The sequence below is a fragment of the Rhinatrema bivittatum genome, chromosome 1 (genome assembly GCF_901001135.1).
Source record: "Rhinatrema bivittatum chromosome 1, aRhiBiv1.1, whole genome shotgun sequence".
Classification (NCBI taxonomy): domain Eukaryota; kingdom Metazoa; phylum Chordata; class Amphibia; order Gymnophiona; family Rhinatrematidae; genus Rhinatrema; species Rhinatrema bivittatum.
The window spans coordinates 542,673,583-542,688,309 of NC_042615.1; the positions used below are offsets into that span (position 1 = coordinate 542,673,583).

The 14,727-nt window shown below is 44.2% G+C and overlaps 1 protein-coding gene across 1 annotated transcript in view; it reads left to right on the forward strand.

Moving 5' to 3' along the window:
• LOC115098645 (atrial natriuretic peptide receptor 1-like) overlaps positions 1-14,727 on the forward strand; it is a 264,895-nt gene that overhangs the window by 49,217 nt on the left and 200,951 nt on the right. The window contains exon 5 of the mRNA XM_029615400.1: positions 2,776-2,878. Within this exon, the coding sequence (XP_029471260.1) occupies positions 2,776-2,878 (103 nt within the window). The remainder of the gene's footprint in view (positions 1-2,775; positions 2,879-14,727) is intronic.

The window sequence follows — 14,727 nt, forward strand, 5'->3', positions numbered from 1 at the left end:
TTCCAGGAAATGAAGTACTGTAATTGATTTCAGACCTTATGTGACTCTAGAATCTCTTGTACCTCGAACTGAGTGAGTACCTTCTTCAGTGGCCACTTCAGTGGTCTGGAGGGGAAGTCAGCCCAGCCAAAATAGAATGGTTAGTTTTTATAGAGAGATATAGAATATGTTGTGAATCCTCAAAGAGTCCTGCTGACATCTGAGTTTGTATGCTAAAGGACTCAATTGTTTCTCAATAGGAAAGGACCCGCGCCATTTTTAAAGATGGCGCCGGCCGTCCATTGCTCCTACCATGTGACAGGGACCGGCCAATGGCACGGATACCTTGTCACATGCTAAAGGCAAAGGGCCATTGGCGCCATTTTGTTTACTGGCAGCCGACGGCCCGAGCGCGGGAGAATGCTCCCGGGACCCCCGCTGGACCACCAGGTATTTAAAAAAATTTTTGGGAGGGGGTCCGGAGGGTGGGGGGATATTAACAAACTCATTTTAAAGAGTTGGCTTTATTTTTTGGTTATCAGCTCGGGCGCAGCTGATAAAAAAAAAACCCGATCGACTGCAAGAAAAAAATTTCACGATGTGAATCGGAATCGGAATCAGAACTGATACCGGTTCCGATTCACATCTCTAATATGGAATCTAACATTGTGTAACTGTAGCATGAGTTATTTTTCTCTATATGCATCACCTTGCACTTATCCACATTAAATTTCATCTGCCATTTCGATGCCCAATTTTGCAGTCTCACAAGGTCTTCCTGCAATTTATCACAATCTGCTTGTGATTTAACTACTCTGAACAATTTTGTATCATCTGCAAATTTGATTACCTCACTCGTCGTATTTCTTTCCAGATCATTTATAAATATATTGAAAAGTAAGGGTCCCAATACAGATCCCTGAGGCACTCCACTGCCCACTCCCTTCCACTGAGAAAAATGTCCATTTAATCCTACTCTCTGTTTCCTGTCTTTTAGCCAGTTTGTAATCCATGAAAGGACATGATAGAGTAATTAGGGAACACATCTTTATGTTATTTAAATGTAGTCAGGAACAGTGGTATACTGGTGGGCAAGGGGGAGCAATCTGCCCTGGGTGACAACAGGGGGAGGGATGTCATTGCTGCTAGTACATAGAAAGGTCCTGTGGTGTGCTCTCTCTCTCTCTCTTTCTCCCCCTCTCCTGATGGTCTCTTGCACCTAACAAGGAGGCTTTGCCTCTGGAATACCAATGCCCTTTGCATTTTCATGTACATGTGCCTTTCCTGGCTATTTAAAATTTGTGTCTCTCCCGCTCGGGCCACTTATGCACATAAATGGCCATTTTTGCATGCACAAGGCTTTTAAAATCTACCTTTTAGTGTCTAGCTAGACTAATCAAAAAGCAAGAGGTACAGATATACACACAGTGAAAGCAAAAGAGAGAGAGAGAGGACAAAGCAACAGTGTTAAAGGTCTCAGACAAAATTAGGAAACATTGAGAAAGAAAGGAACATATACAAAATACGTACTTACCTTTAATATCCGCTGCAAGGAAATACACCAGAACACCTGTGAAGTAAAGCATAAGAAAAGAATCATACGCTCTTAAACAAATATCTGCTTTACATACACATTAATTCAAGTGGAACAAACTTTATTGTTCAGTGATAAAGACATATTTACATATACTTATCTGATGAGAATTCCATATTAGCAGGACCTGTACCAGACAGGGAATAAGAATCCTAGGAAGAAAAGAGATAGAGAAAGCATTTCTTTAATACTATTCAGTATTGTAAAACAGTACTTTTTGCTTTGAATGTTATTTTCAAAAGTTCACAAGAATTTGAATTGCTGATTTACACTACTTTTTTGGTAAACAAAATTGTTAAACTGTTTTCTTTAACACTGAATATATCTGAAAATTATACTTTTAAAGACCCTGCCTTCCCTACCCAACCAGTCTCCCAGGGGCAGAGACTACCCAACCAGTCTCTGCCCCTGGGAGACTGGTTGGGTAGGTTTCAGTCCCCTGGTTCCTGTTATTAGAAGACCCAACAGGAGCGAGGGCACAATTTTCCTCTTGCAGCCCCTCTTATTGATCTAGTGGCCCCCAGATTAACAAGTGAAATCCCATATTCCAATAGCCACCTTAGCCACCGTAGCGGGAGAGTCACTGACAAAAGTAGCGGGGTACACATGTTTTAAAATCCGCTTTCCTGCACACATTAAAGCCTACAAATCCTTAAGGAAGATACATCCTTTACATTTGCTCGAGTAACCATTTAAAATTAGGAACACTCATACGCATGGTAGGCATATGTGTATGCCTACCATGTTCTCACCTTCCTCCTTGCTTCCACTTTTTTGCATAGAAGCCGCATCTGCTTGTCTTCAGTCCTCCGGAAATACTCTTGACTCTAAAGAAGCATTGAAAAGATCAGTCAGTGAAGCTGCCAGAACTTCTCTAACTTCCTTTAGTACCCTTGGATGTATCCCATCTAGTCCCATCGCTAAACTTAAAGTAAAGCGATGGGACCAGATGGGATACAATCACTTAAACTTAGTTAGCTCCTCACAAACACACTTTTCTGAAAATTGATTTGAGATTTACCTCACATCTAATCTTATTTGTGTTCATTTTATGTGGCAAATTTTAGTGAAAAAAATAATGTGCAATTGATGGGTTGCTGATAATATACTTTTGTTAGTTTTGGTGCAAAAAGTTACGGACAAAAAATATATTTTTCCTTAGAAACTACCATCTCTTGTAATGACATGTTCTTTAATTTCAGGTGGTTCTGGTCCACGCAGGTGTGACATCTCTCATTGCACACATCAGAGTGGGAACAATGCAGGTGGCACTGGAAGCCAAAACCACCGTATTTCCTGCAATAGGTACAATACAAACAAAAAAATAAGAACTCTGAAAAGCAATAAAGTATATCTTAGATTTTGAACAATTGAAAAAAATCACAAGATAAATGTACTTTAAAACTGAAATCAAATTCAGTGACATCATCTATAAACTGCTGCAAGACATATAAGTTACCTTGTGATGATGATAACTTGAAATCTTACATTTTTTCCAACTGTTTGATGCATATCTTCTGTAATGATTATTCCCTGTACATACCCGGATCAGTCCAGACTCCTGGGGTTTGCCTCCCTTCCAGCAGATGGAGACAGAGCAAGTTTCGACAGACTCTGCCTTATATACCTAGGTGCCACCCACAGTCTGCCAGTATTACTCTGTCTCCAGCAGATGGTAGGAGTGCAACACTCACAGTCTGTACTAGTTCTTTAAAAAAAAAAAAAGAAGGTAGCTAGTGTAGAGAGGAGTTAGGGCTAAGCCTTTTGGTTAAAGTTTAAAAAAAAAAAGAAGAGAAGTTAAGAAGCAGGAAGAGGAGCTGTCCTTCGATCGGAGGATCTCTGGCTAGCTCCCGGGAGCTGGCTAGGTCCCGAGAAGGCCATCCCTCCCGATGTGCACATCGACTGAGGCTAAGGGTTGAGGGCCCTACTCTACCACCAGTGCACTAGAGCTTGGGGTGATACCAAGGAGCCCGGATCACTCACCCCAATGGGACTGCCTCAGCGCCAGGGCCTGCGGGATCTGTGACAGGTTAGAAAAAATACATTTTGCTTATTTAAACATTAAATTGAAGCGATGTTTCCTCTTTTACTTTTCTGCGGCTCCGTTCGTGGGTGTTTGTCAAGTGGTGGGCTGTGTTCAGCCTGCATCCCCGGCGGCAAAGGCATCTCCGTTAGCCCGGGCAGGGTAGTTCTACGGGGGAGGACCGTTTCGATGGGCTTTGCAGCCCTGCCTCTCTCTTCTCCTCTGCCGTATCCGCTGTGCGCGGGAAACGGCGCCATTTTGTCCTCCTGCTCTCCAATGGCTCAGATAGCGGAGGGGAAGGGGAATCTCCCGCCGCCAATATCGCCACAGCAGCTGCCTCCATGGCCTAAATCTCCTGCTCAGCCTATACCAGTTGCACAGGGGGATACTCCTGATATGGGGTCTGATGATTTTGAGTCATCTTTTACCTCAGACTTTGTGTTATTAATGCACAAAGCCTTTAAAGAAAGGAAGCTTAATAAAAAGCACAAGTCTGACAGGGGAAGTTTGTCTGTCTCTCTTTCTCATCCTCAGAAGTGGCCCCAGTCCGAGGGACAAGGGGGGCTGCCAAATCTAAGTGCCCGGTTCGGGCGTTACCTCCGCAGGAGGATACAGACACGTCCTCGGAGGAGGCAGATCCAGATGGTCAGAATATCCCAATCCAGCCCCCAAGGGGGGTAGACGGGGATGGGGACCTCAAGCAGAGTGCTGGCCCAGGGTCCCAGGCTGTCGAGGGTGATGTCCCTAAAGTAGTCCGTCTGTTCCGCAAAGAGGAACTGGGCCGCCTTATTCCCACCATCTTGGCAGAATTAGGGATTGAGGTGCCGCTGGCCGAACCGCGATTCGGATCTATGGATCCAGTTTTGTTGGGCCTGCAAGGTCCACCTACTTCCTTCCCATTCCATTTTTCAGCTATGGATCTCCTGTTTAGGGAATGGGACACCCCTGATTTGGGGCTGAAGGTTACAAAGGCAATGGACAAGCTTTATCCTCTACCGGAGGAGGCATTGGAGATTCTTTGGGTGCCAAAGGTGGACGCGGCGGTTTCCACGGTCACAAAAAAGACGATGGTTCCGGTCACGGGGTCCACAACTCTCAAGGATCTACGGGATTGCAAGTTAGAGTTGCAACTTAAAATGATATTTGAGGTCTCTGCTCTGGGAGTTTGAGTGGCTATGTGTAGTACTTTTGCTTTGCGAGCTGGGCTTTGCTGGGTGCAACAGCTGCTGGCAAATGAGGGTCTTTCTGATGAGGAGGCTCGCCAGGCTGGTTGCCTCGAGGCGGTGGTGGCCTATAGTGTGGATGCCCTTTACGACCTTCTTCGGACGTCCGCTTGCTCCATGGTTTCCGCTGTTTCGGCCCGTCGTTTGTTGTGGTTATGAAACTGGTCGGCGGATGTGTCTTCCAAAGCCCATTTGGGGTCTCTCCCCTTTAAGGGCAAGGTGCTCTTTGGCAAGGAACTGGAGGATATGATCCAGTCTTTGGGCGAAAATAAGGTTCATAAATTGCCTGAAGATAGACCTCGGTCCAGGGGATCTTTTTCATCCCGGTCTCGTTTTCGGGGGAGTCGCAGGTTGCGTACGCCTCAAACGGCCACTCCATCCTTTCGACAAAATGCTGCTCGGCCGCAAGCCTGGTCCCCGTTCTTTCAGGGTCGGCGTTTCAGTAGACCCGGCGCCTCCCAGTCCGCTCCCAGCGGAAAGTCTACCCAATGATGGGTGGCTGGTCCACTCCTTGGTTCCGATGGTCGGGGGCAGGCTGTATCTGTTTTTCAAGGAGTGGACCAAGATCGCTTCGGACCAGTGGGTTGTCTTGGTGATAAGACACGGCTACGCATTAGATATTGCACGCCGTCCGCACCCACAGTTTCTGATATCTCCTTGCGGGTACGCCGCAAAGCATGGGGCAGTAAAGCAGACCTTGCAGCTCCTTCTCGACCTCGGTGTTATTGTACCGTTTCCCCGGTCCGCTCAACGTCAAGGACGTTACTCCATTAATTTTGTCGTGCCAAAAAAATAGGGGTCCTTCCAGCCCATTCTCGATTTAAAGCAGGTCAACCAGTGTCTTCGCATTCTGCGCTTCCGCATGGAGATGTTGCGGTCAGTGATTGCGTCAGTTCGACCGGGGGAGTTTCTGGCCTCTCTGGATCTGATGGAGACGTATTTGCATGTAGGAATCCGAGCGAATCACCAGAGGTTTCTGCAGTTTGCTGTTTTGGGTCAGCATTACCAGTTTCAAGCTTTGCCCTCTGGCCTTGCTACAGCCCCCAGGATGTTTACCAAAATCATGGTAGTGGTTGCGGCACAGCTCCGCAGAGAGGGGTTCTTGGTGCATCCGTATTTGGGCGATTGGCTGATTCGGGCAAAATCAGATGTACTTTTTCAGCAAGTGATCCAGCGGGTATTACAGTTGTTGACTATGCTCAGCTGGGTGGTAAACATGGCCAAGAGTCATCTTGTCCCTTCCCAGTCCTTGGAATTTTTGGGAGCTTTGTTTGACACCCAGCAGGAGAGAGTTTTCCTAACCTCCGATCGAGTGGGCAAATTGCAAGGGCAAGTACGGGCGTTACTCTCCAAGCATCCTCCGATGGTTTGGGATTACTTGCAGGTTCTCGGTTCCATGACTTCTACTCTGTTGGACAATTTGACCTGGGAAGTCCACTGACTGAACAGTGATCACCACGGATGCCAGCCTGTCCAGTTGGGGAGCAGTTTGTCTGCGAAAATTGGTACAGGGTCTGTGGTCCCCTGAGGAGGTGCAATGGTCCATAAATCGCCTGGAGACCAGGGCAGTCTGGCTGGCCTTACAGGCCTTCCTCCCGATCGTCAAGAGGAAGTTGGTCAGGGTACTGTCCGACAATGCAACCATGGTGGCTTGTATCAATCGCCAGGGAGGTACAAAGGCCGTCCAGTGGCAGTGGAGCAGAATCTGCTCAGCATTGCAGCATCCCACATAGCTGGGGTCGACAACGTGCATGCGGATTTTCTAAGTCGACATCATCTAGATCCCGGAGAGTGGGAGCTGGTGGACAAGGCTTTTCAACTCATCTGCAACAGGTAGGGAACACCTTGCATGGACCTGATGGCGACGTTCAAAAATGCCAAGGCCCTGCGCTTCTATGCCTGCCGAAGGAACACGGGAGCAGAAGGGGTGGATGCCCTAGTGCTGCCGTGGCCATCGACAATACTGCTTTACGTCTTCCCTCCTTGGCCTCTGATCGGCAAGGTGATCAGGCGGGTAGAGGCTCACCCGTCCGAAGTGATCCTGGTGGCTCCTGAGTGGCCGCGCCGTCCATGGTTTGCGGATCTGGTAAACCTGGCAGTAGAGGGTCCTCTGCGGTTTCGGTGTCTGCCAAATCTTCTTCATCAGGGGCCCGTATGTTTCGACCAGGTCGATCGCTTCTGTCTAGCGGCGTAGCTTTTGAGAGGCGGCACCTAAAAAGCAAGGGATATTCAGATGCAGTGGTGGCTACTCTGTAGAGATCACATAAGTCTTCCACTTCTCTGTCTTACGTCCGAGTTTGGAAGGTCTTTGAGTCCTGGATGCCCCAGATGCCCGGGAGGTGGAGCCCACTAGGGCATCTGTATCGGATGTCTTAGGTTTCCTTCAGGCTGGGCTAGCTAAAGTCATCGTGCAGTTCCTTGAAAATGCAGGTGGTGGCTTTGGGTTGTTTGCACGGTTCTATTGGGGGGTTACCGTTGGCTGCGCATCCTGATGTTTCTCGTTTCCTTCGAGGGGCAACACATTTACGTCCTCCAGTACATCATCCCTGTCCTTCTTGGAATCTAAATTTGGTTCTTTCCGCTTTGTGCACTGCTCCGTTTGAACCTTTATCTTGGGTCACACTAAAGGACTATACATTGAAAGTGGTATCCTTGGTGGCGATTTCCTCGGCTCGTAAAGTTTCTGAACTTCAGGCTCTGTCCTGTTGTGAGCCTTTCTTGAGGATTTCGGATTCTGGTGTTTCCATCTTTTTCTCCAAAAGGTGGTTTCCACCTTTCATTTGAATCAATCGGTGGAGCTTCCGTCATTTTCAGATCTGGTTAGGTCAGATCCCCTTTCTAAGGACTTGAAGAAGTTGGATGTGCGCAGGATCTTGCTCCATTATCTTGAAGTCACTAATGATTTTCAAGTTTCCGATCATTTGTTTGTTTTCTGGAGTGGTCCAAAAAGAGGTAATATGGCATCCAAGACCACGATTGCTCGGTGGCTCAAGGAGGCGATAAATTCCGCGTATTTATTACGAGGTAAGCCTTTACCAATAGGTCTACAGGCGCATTCTACACGTTCTCAAGCGGCTTCCTGGGCTGAATGCTCTCACATTTCGCCGCAGGAGATTTGTAGAGCGGCTACATGGAAATCTTTGCATACATTTGCACGGCATTACTGACTGGATGTTCAGGCTCCAGATATGGGAAATTTTGGAGAAGATATGCTCAGAGCAGGCCCCTCCGGATCCCATCCCAGGTAGGTGAAGCTCTGATACATCCCAGGAGTCTGGATTGATCCGGGTACGTACAGGGAAAAGAAAATTGGTTCTTACCTGATAAGTTTTGCTCCTGTAGTACCACGGATCAGTCCAGAGTCCTGCCTGATTGCTGTAGAGTGGTAAAGGAGAGTCCGCTTCTTTCTGTATTTGTTTATTCTTCGGGTCTGCAGATTATTCTTGTTACCCTGGTTGATGAATGTGGTTTGCAGTTGGGGTTAGTGATCCAGTTTGGTTTATGATTCCTGTATATAGTTTGGTTTGGTACCATTCTGCTTTGACAATATGTAATACTGGCAGACTGTGGGTGGCACCTAGGTATATAAGGCAGAGTCTGTCGAAACTTGCTTTGTCTCCATCTGCTGGAAGGGAGGCAAAACCCAGGAGTCTGGACTGATCCGTGGTACTACAGGAACGAAAATTATCAGGTAAGAACCAATTTTCTTTTGGTCAATATATATTAATGTAGAGCATGGAAACAGAAGCATGAAACCATTGATTATTTTATTTTATTGGTACACTTTGGGCTTGAGTTTCAAAATTACTTACATACATAAAACTTTGTTTTACGTAACTTACTTACATGCATAAAACTTTGTTTTGCGTAACTTTAGTTACCCCGCGTAAGTTATGATCTACTTGGAGCAGGTGTAACTTTGTGCAATGTAATTTGTGCATGTACTTCTCCAATTACATGAAGATTTTCATAAGGAACTTATATGCATGCTTGCTTAGAAAATACTCTGTATGTATTTATTTATTTTATTTCCAGCTTTTAAATACCATACACACAGCAAACTCTGACCGAAACAGTAAACAAACACATCAAAACACATAAAATCCATTACATAAGTAATATAAAGTAATATGTCAATCAATCAAAAAAAAATTAAATTCACACATTTAGAACCTTTTCATAGCATAGAGAAGAAAGTCAGTAAAGCCTGCATGCACAATATACATGCAGATTTTAAAACTCTGTGGGCTTGTGAGGGATCCACTGGATAGATGAGGCCCAGAGATGTCAAAGGCAGTTTAGGCATCAAGACAGCATTCACTGGGGGAAAAAACCTCAGGAAAACAAATTCAATCAGACTCCTGGCCTTAAGAAAATAGAACACCTGTTTTAACTTATGGTCATGCAACCCCTAGGTAGCACAGCTTCCAAAACAGGGTACATCCTTGGGGGTAAATTTTAAAAGTTTTGTTTGTGCTAAAAAGCCCATATAAGTGAGTATCTGGGGTGCGTGTGAGCAACGCATTTTAAAAGCCACAAATTAGGCGCGTATATGCGGGTGCTCAAGCAAAACAAAAAAGGGTGGAAAAGGGGCAGAGTTGGAGCACTATGTGAATTCCATATGTTAAAAACGGCAGCTGCAGCGCGTGGTAGCCTATTAGCCACGTATGTTTGCTTCTGCTCCTGATGAGATGTAAGGCTTCATAAATCTCTGTTTAGACTTATGTCAACAGGGGGAGGGATCCAGGTCAACTGATGGGGATACAGGCTGAAGAACCAGAGGGGTCCGAATGACCTTGAGACAGACTGGGCAAATTGGTGGACTAATGGCTAAAACTGGGAATGTCCTTCATGCGAGTATGTTTAAAAATCCACTTTCCTGCACACATTAAAGCCAACAAAATCTTAAGGAAGATATGCGTGGTAGGTGTATTTTAAATTACATGTGCGGAAATGCAGGCATGAATTAAAATTCCAGCGTATGTTCGCTTGCGCGCCCATTCTTGCATGTATGGGCACCTGCGTGTTTGTTTTAAAGCTACCATCTTAATATTCAAGAATGAAGCCCAGAAAATCTCTTTTTACAATTAAAGGTACAGACCGGGGCTTTAATATTGGGGAAAGTGACAAATCTAGGTTCTTACAGAGCTTCCTGCTACCACAGTGAGAGAGACCAATCACCTTCTGAGCACTGGCACATTTACCAAGAAAAGGTGGTTAAAAATCCCACAGGGAACATCCTTCCTTGCTATTAGTAAAGTTGGCCCTTACATGGCTGGGCATCCAATCTGCAGAAAACTTTCCATTCTGGTTTTCTCTCTCTCTCTCTCCTTTAAGCCACAGAGAGGGTTTTATAAGCAAGCAAAGGGAGAGGGGGCGATACAATAAAGCACGCCCAGCTAGCGCGGTTGGACATGCATTTTTGATGCGCTAGACTAGCACCCGATACAATAAGGAGATTAGCATGTCCAAAACATGCATCGAAACAAATACATAGCCAATAGATCCCCATCACATGTAAATGTCATGTAGTTGAGGTTATTAGCTATTATCTCCTGATGCAGGAAAGCACTAGGCATCCAACGCATACTTTTTAACATGACAAATTTAACTCCAGTCCCAGAGGTGGTGTTAAGTCAATCCACAAGTCAAGGGCTCATGAGAAATCTGAAAAATGCGGTCCCCCCTACTTACTATCATTGTGACACCTAATTTACTGCTTGCAGTGGAGAAAAAATGTTTATTGGCTTGATTAAAAAAAAAATAATTTCTTATGGCTGCACAATTTAGATGCCCATAGCAAGGGGCACTTAATATAAGACACTTCAGTAACCTCTGCAAAATAACAACAAAAGCTGACCTGAAGAAGCAGGATAAAAATGGACGCTCGTATTGAGCGCCCATTGCAATTGTGGGTGCCTCATGTAAATAAGCGCTGCGGATGCACAATTATCCCCTAGCGCACCCTTTTTTACGCAGCCCCTTATTTAAATACTGCATCGAATGCCCAGTGGACATGGCTGCATGCCCGGGCGCTCTGTACAAGCTCCTGTTTTCAGTGCGCATCTTATTGCATCGGCCCCCTAGTGTGGCTGAATGACTCCTCACCATTTCCCTGCTCTACTCCTCCCTGATTGCTTCCTTCTAGCAGAAGCACAATTCTGTGATTCACCATCATTGCTTCCCTGCTAGTCACTTGGAAGGGAGTGCCAACTCTGTTATAAAATTACCTTCCCTGTGATCTTTAGAAATGCTTTAAAATCTGGAAAGTTTTTGTGCCAATATAATGGCCATATTACATGTTGATGACATGTAACAACAAATATTCAGACTTAAGCTTGAACCAGGCTTACCATGTTCTTCTGTGCCTCTGGCTAAGTATTTCAGCTAAGTGTTTAACTTTTTTGTATATCAGAATCATTGAATTAAAAGTCTATAATAAAATAGTTTCAAGATCCATTTTACATGTGGCTACTTACCTGGTCTGTTTTCCAGTCTTCCCGCTTTGCTGTGATAAGCTTCCTTCTGCATCATTAGCTGATCAAAAAGCAGAAGAATGGTGTAAGAATTTTTAAGATACCCTGGGAAGAAACAGGGAGTACAGCAGTTATTATTTATTATTATTATTATTATTATTATTATTTATTATATTTGATATACCGTATGTAAAAACAAATTGACCAAGCTGTTTACCAATGACCCTGCCAAAACTAACCAGGAAGAGAAAAGAACATGATAAATATTGTCTGCAAAATGAGTGAAGACAGTTAAACAACTGTTCTTGACATGAGTCACTGATGCTTTACATCCAAGATATTTATGGGGCCCGTCCACTATTCCAAAGCTGTATGATGGTGCAGGAATTGCAAGCTGATTTATAGCTTGTATCTTATTCTGTGTTAAGGCACTCTTCAATATTTTATTCAGCTCGTCCATTCAGATTTTTCTCTCCAGTGTGGGCAATCCTAGTTATATAGTACAACCGATGAGATAATAAGTACAACTATAAAAACAAGTGGACATCATTTGAAATAGTATCAAAACTGGAGATAAGTAGAATCAACGAATTAAAACCTTCAGTGCATCCAAAAGACCCAATTCCAGCCAACTCCCTGAAACAAGTAAACCAAATAATTGTACCAACAATCACAAACTAGTCAATCTATCACTAAGAGGAGGCCAGATACCTAAAGGATTAAAGCAAGCAGTCATAAAACCAACTGTAAAAAATAAAGAAGGGAGAATTGATGACTGGGACAACTATTGACTGATATCAAATCTATTGTTCCAAGCAAAAATACTAGAAAAAACAGTTCTCAACCAACTAGAGGAGCATTTAGGTGATCATGAAATTCTATATCCAAATCAATTCGGTTTCAGAAAAAAACATTCAACGGAAACCCTTCTATTATCATTAACTGACCCGATACTATGAGGATTCATGTCTGGCAAATCATACTGCCTAGTACTTATTGATCTCATAGCAGCATTTGACACAGTAGACCATAAATTGCTATGCCGACAGATGAAAAACATTGAGATGGATAGAACGGTACTAAAATGGTTCATATCCTTCCTAGACAAGAGAAGATACCAAGTAAAATTTGATGACAAGATATTTGACTCCTTTCAGTGTAACACTGGAGTGCCTCAAGAATCAGCTCTGTTGGCTACATTATTCAACATCTACATGCTACCATTATGCAAACTACTCACAGAGCTTGAATTAAACTTCTTCCTCTATGTGGATGACTTACAATTCTATATTCCACTAACAAAATTGATAGAAAACACAGCAACATAATCGCAAAATATATGACAAAGATAAATGAAAAACTATCACAACTTAAACTCATACTAAATACCAAAAAAACAGATATCCTATGGCTAAACTGAAACCCTCCAAAACCAATACCACCTGCTATAGATTTAGGAAATTACAAAATTGATCCATCGACACAAGTAAGAGACTTGGGAGTGTAGGCAGGTTTAGGGGTGCAGGGATCTGTCCTCCCACCTTATTTTGTGATCCTAAGTCAGGGAAAAGATGTGTATTCTCCTTAGAAATAGAATTTAATTTATCAGATTTGGAAAGATATAGCATTTAGAAAATAACAATTCCTATCTCTAATATCCTGGCCACTAAGCACCAATTTTCCCTAAAGAAAGTTTTGCATTATGGGTGGTTACAAAACATGCCATTAACTTTAGCTTGCTTAAGGTATTAATACTTGTGGCTAACTTACCACGATTCCAACTTCAGGTGATAGATACCTCTGTTCACCTCTGAAGCAGATTCTTGCTGGAGAATGTGGGCAGGGGAGAGACTTGCTTCCTGGACTTAGTGCTGGCAGAGTGGCAGGTTGTGCAGGAAGGAGGCTGCTTCTGGCTCTGGTGTATGCCAGCTGTCTGGACTGGTTCTCACCCTTCACCATCTATGACTCTGTGTCACTCTCCACACCTGAGCCGGGGTCTCTTCTCTCCGATCACCTGGCCACACCTAGTATTCTCCCTTCTCGATAGCAGGGAGGGCTGGTTTGCCTCTGGCCCCACTTTCGCTTCTAGGGACACCTCAACAGGTTTGCGTTCAGGCTTTGTGCCTCCTCTTCCTCCGGGGGTCTGTTGCTTGCCTACCTGCTCCCTTTTGGTTCCAGGATCACTCTCCCAGTGGGTCTGTTCCTTTCTTTCTTCCTTCCTTTTCTCTTCCGTACCTCCTGTCTTATACTTCCCAGCTGATAAATATGCATAAGCTCATGCATAACCTTGTGGTGGGTGGAGGGTCTTTTGCCTCACTGCAGGTCTTTTTTCCCATTACTTCGGGAGGGGTCTGTCATGTTCCAGGTCCTTTCCCTCCCTCTCATTCCTTTGGGAGGGAGAACTGTCACATCTGTATGCCAAGCTGTGTGTCAGAGTGTTAGCATTGTCTCAGGCTGCCCCTCTCTTCCTTCCAAGGGTGGGGGGGTCTTATAACCTTCTGCACTCTGCTTTGGCTGAACCATGACTCCTGCTTAGGGCTTAAGTCATATTGTCTCTTCTGTCTGGTTTCTTTATTTGCACAGGAACTTACAAACAGGCACAGGCCTTCAGTGTATCAAGACAAGGCCTCTTGTTTCCACTGATGCAATGCAGTTTAAAGTTCACTTGGGTAAAAGTTCCTTCTCTTGCTGTGCATGACAGTGCCTGGGGCCTGTCAGAATTTGGCCTGTACATGGCTATTGTAATTCATAATTAGTGCATCATTGGTAAACAGGAGATATCGACCTACAGGAGTACAACTAGATGAGAACTTATCAATGAAGAGACATATCAGTAAATTGATTAAAACCGGTTATAGCAAGCTGCGACTACTAAGCCACTTAAAACCTTTACTGACTACCACAGACTTCAGAACTGTTATGCAAACACTGATATTCTTGAACCTTGACTACTGCAATTCCTTGCTCCTTCGTCTTCCACACATTAAACCACTACAACGTCTGCAAAATGCTGCAGCAAGACTATTAACAGGCCCCAGAAAATACGATCACATCACTCCTACTTTGAGGACAGTACCAATACAATTTAGAATACAATATAAAGCATTAACGATCATATTCAATAACATTAACATAAATAATGATCTGTTTAGAATATCACTTAAAAACACAAACCTCAACGAATGCTGAGATCACAAAATAAAGGTCTCCTCTCTATACCAACATTGCAAACATCCCACTTGTCCCAAACAAGGGAAAGAACGCTATCAATAGCAGGTCCTGAACTGTGGAACTCTATACCGGAAGAATTAAGAACTACAACAGCCAAAAAGAAATTCAAACAAGACCTGAAAACTTGGCTGTTCCAAAACACGTATAACACTACATAATCTGTTAGACTACATAATCTCTTATCAAAATAAACTTAGCTTC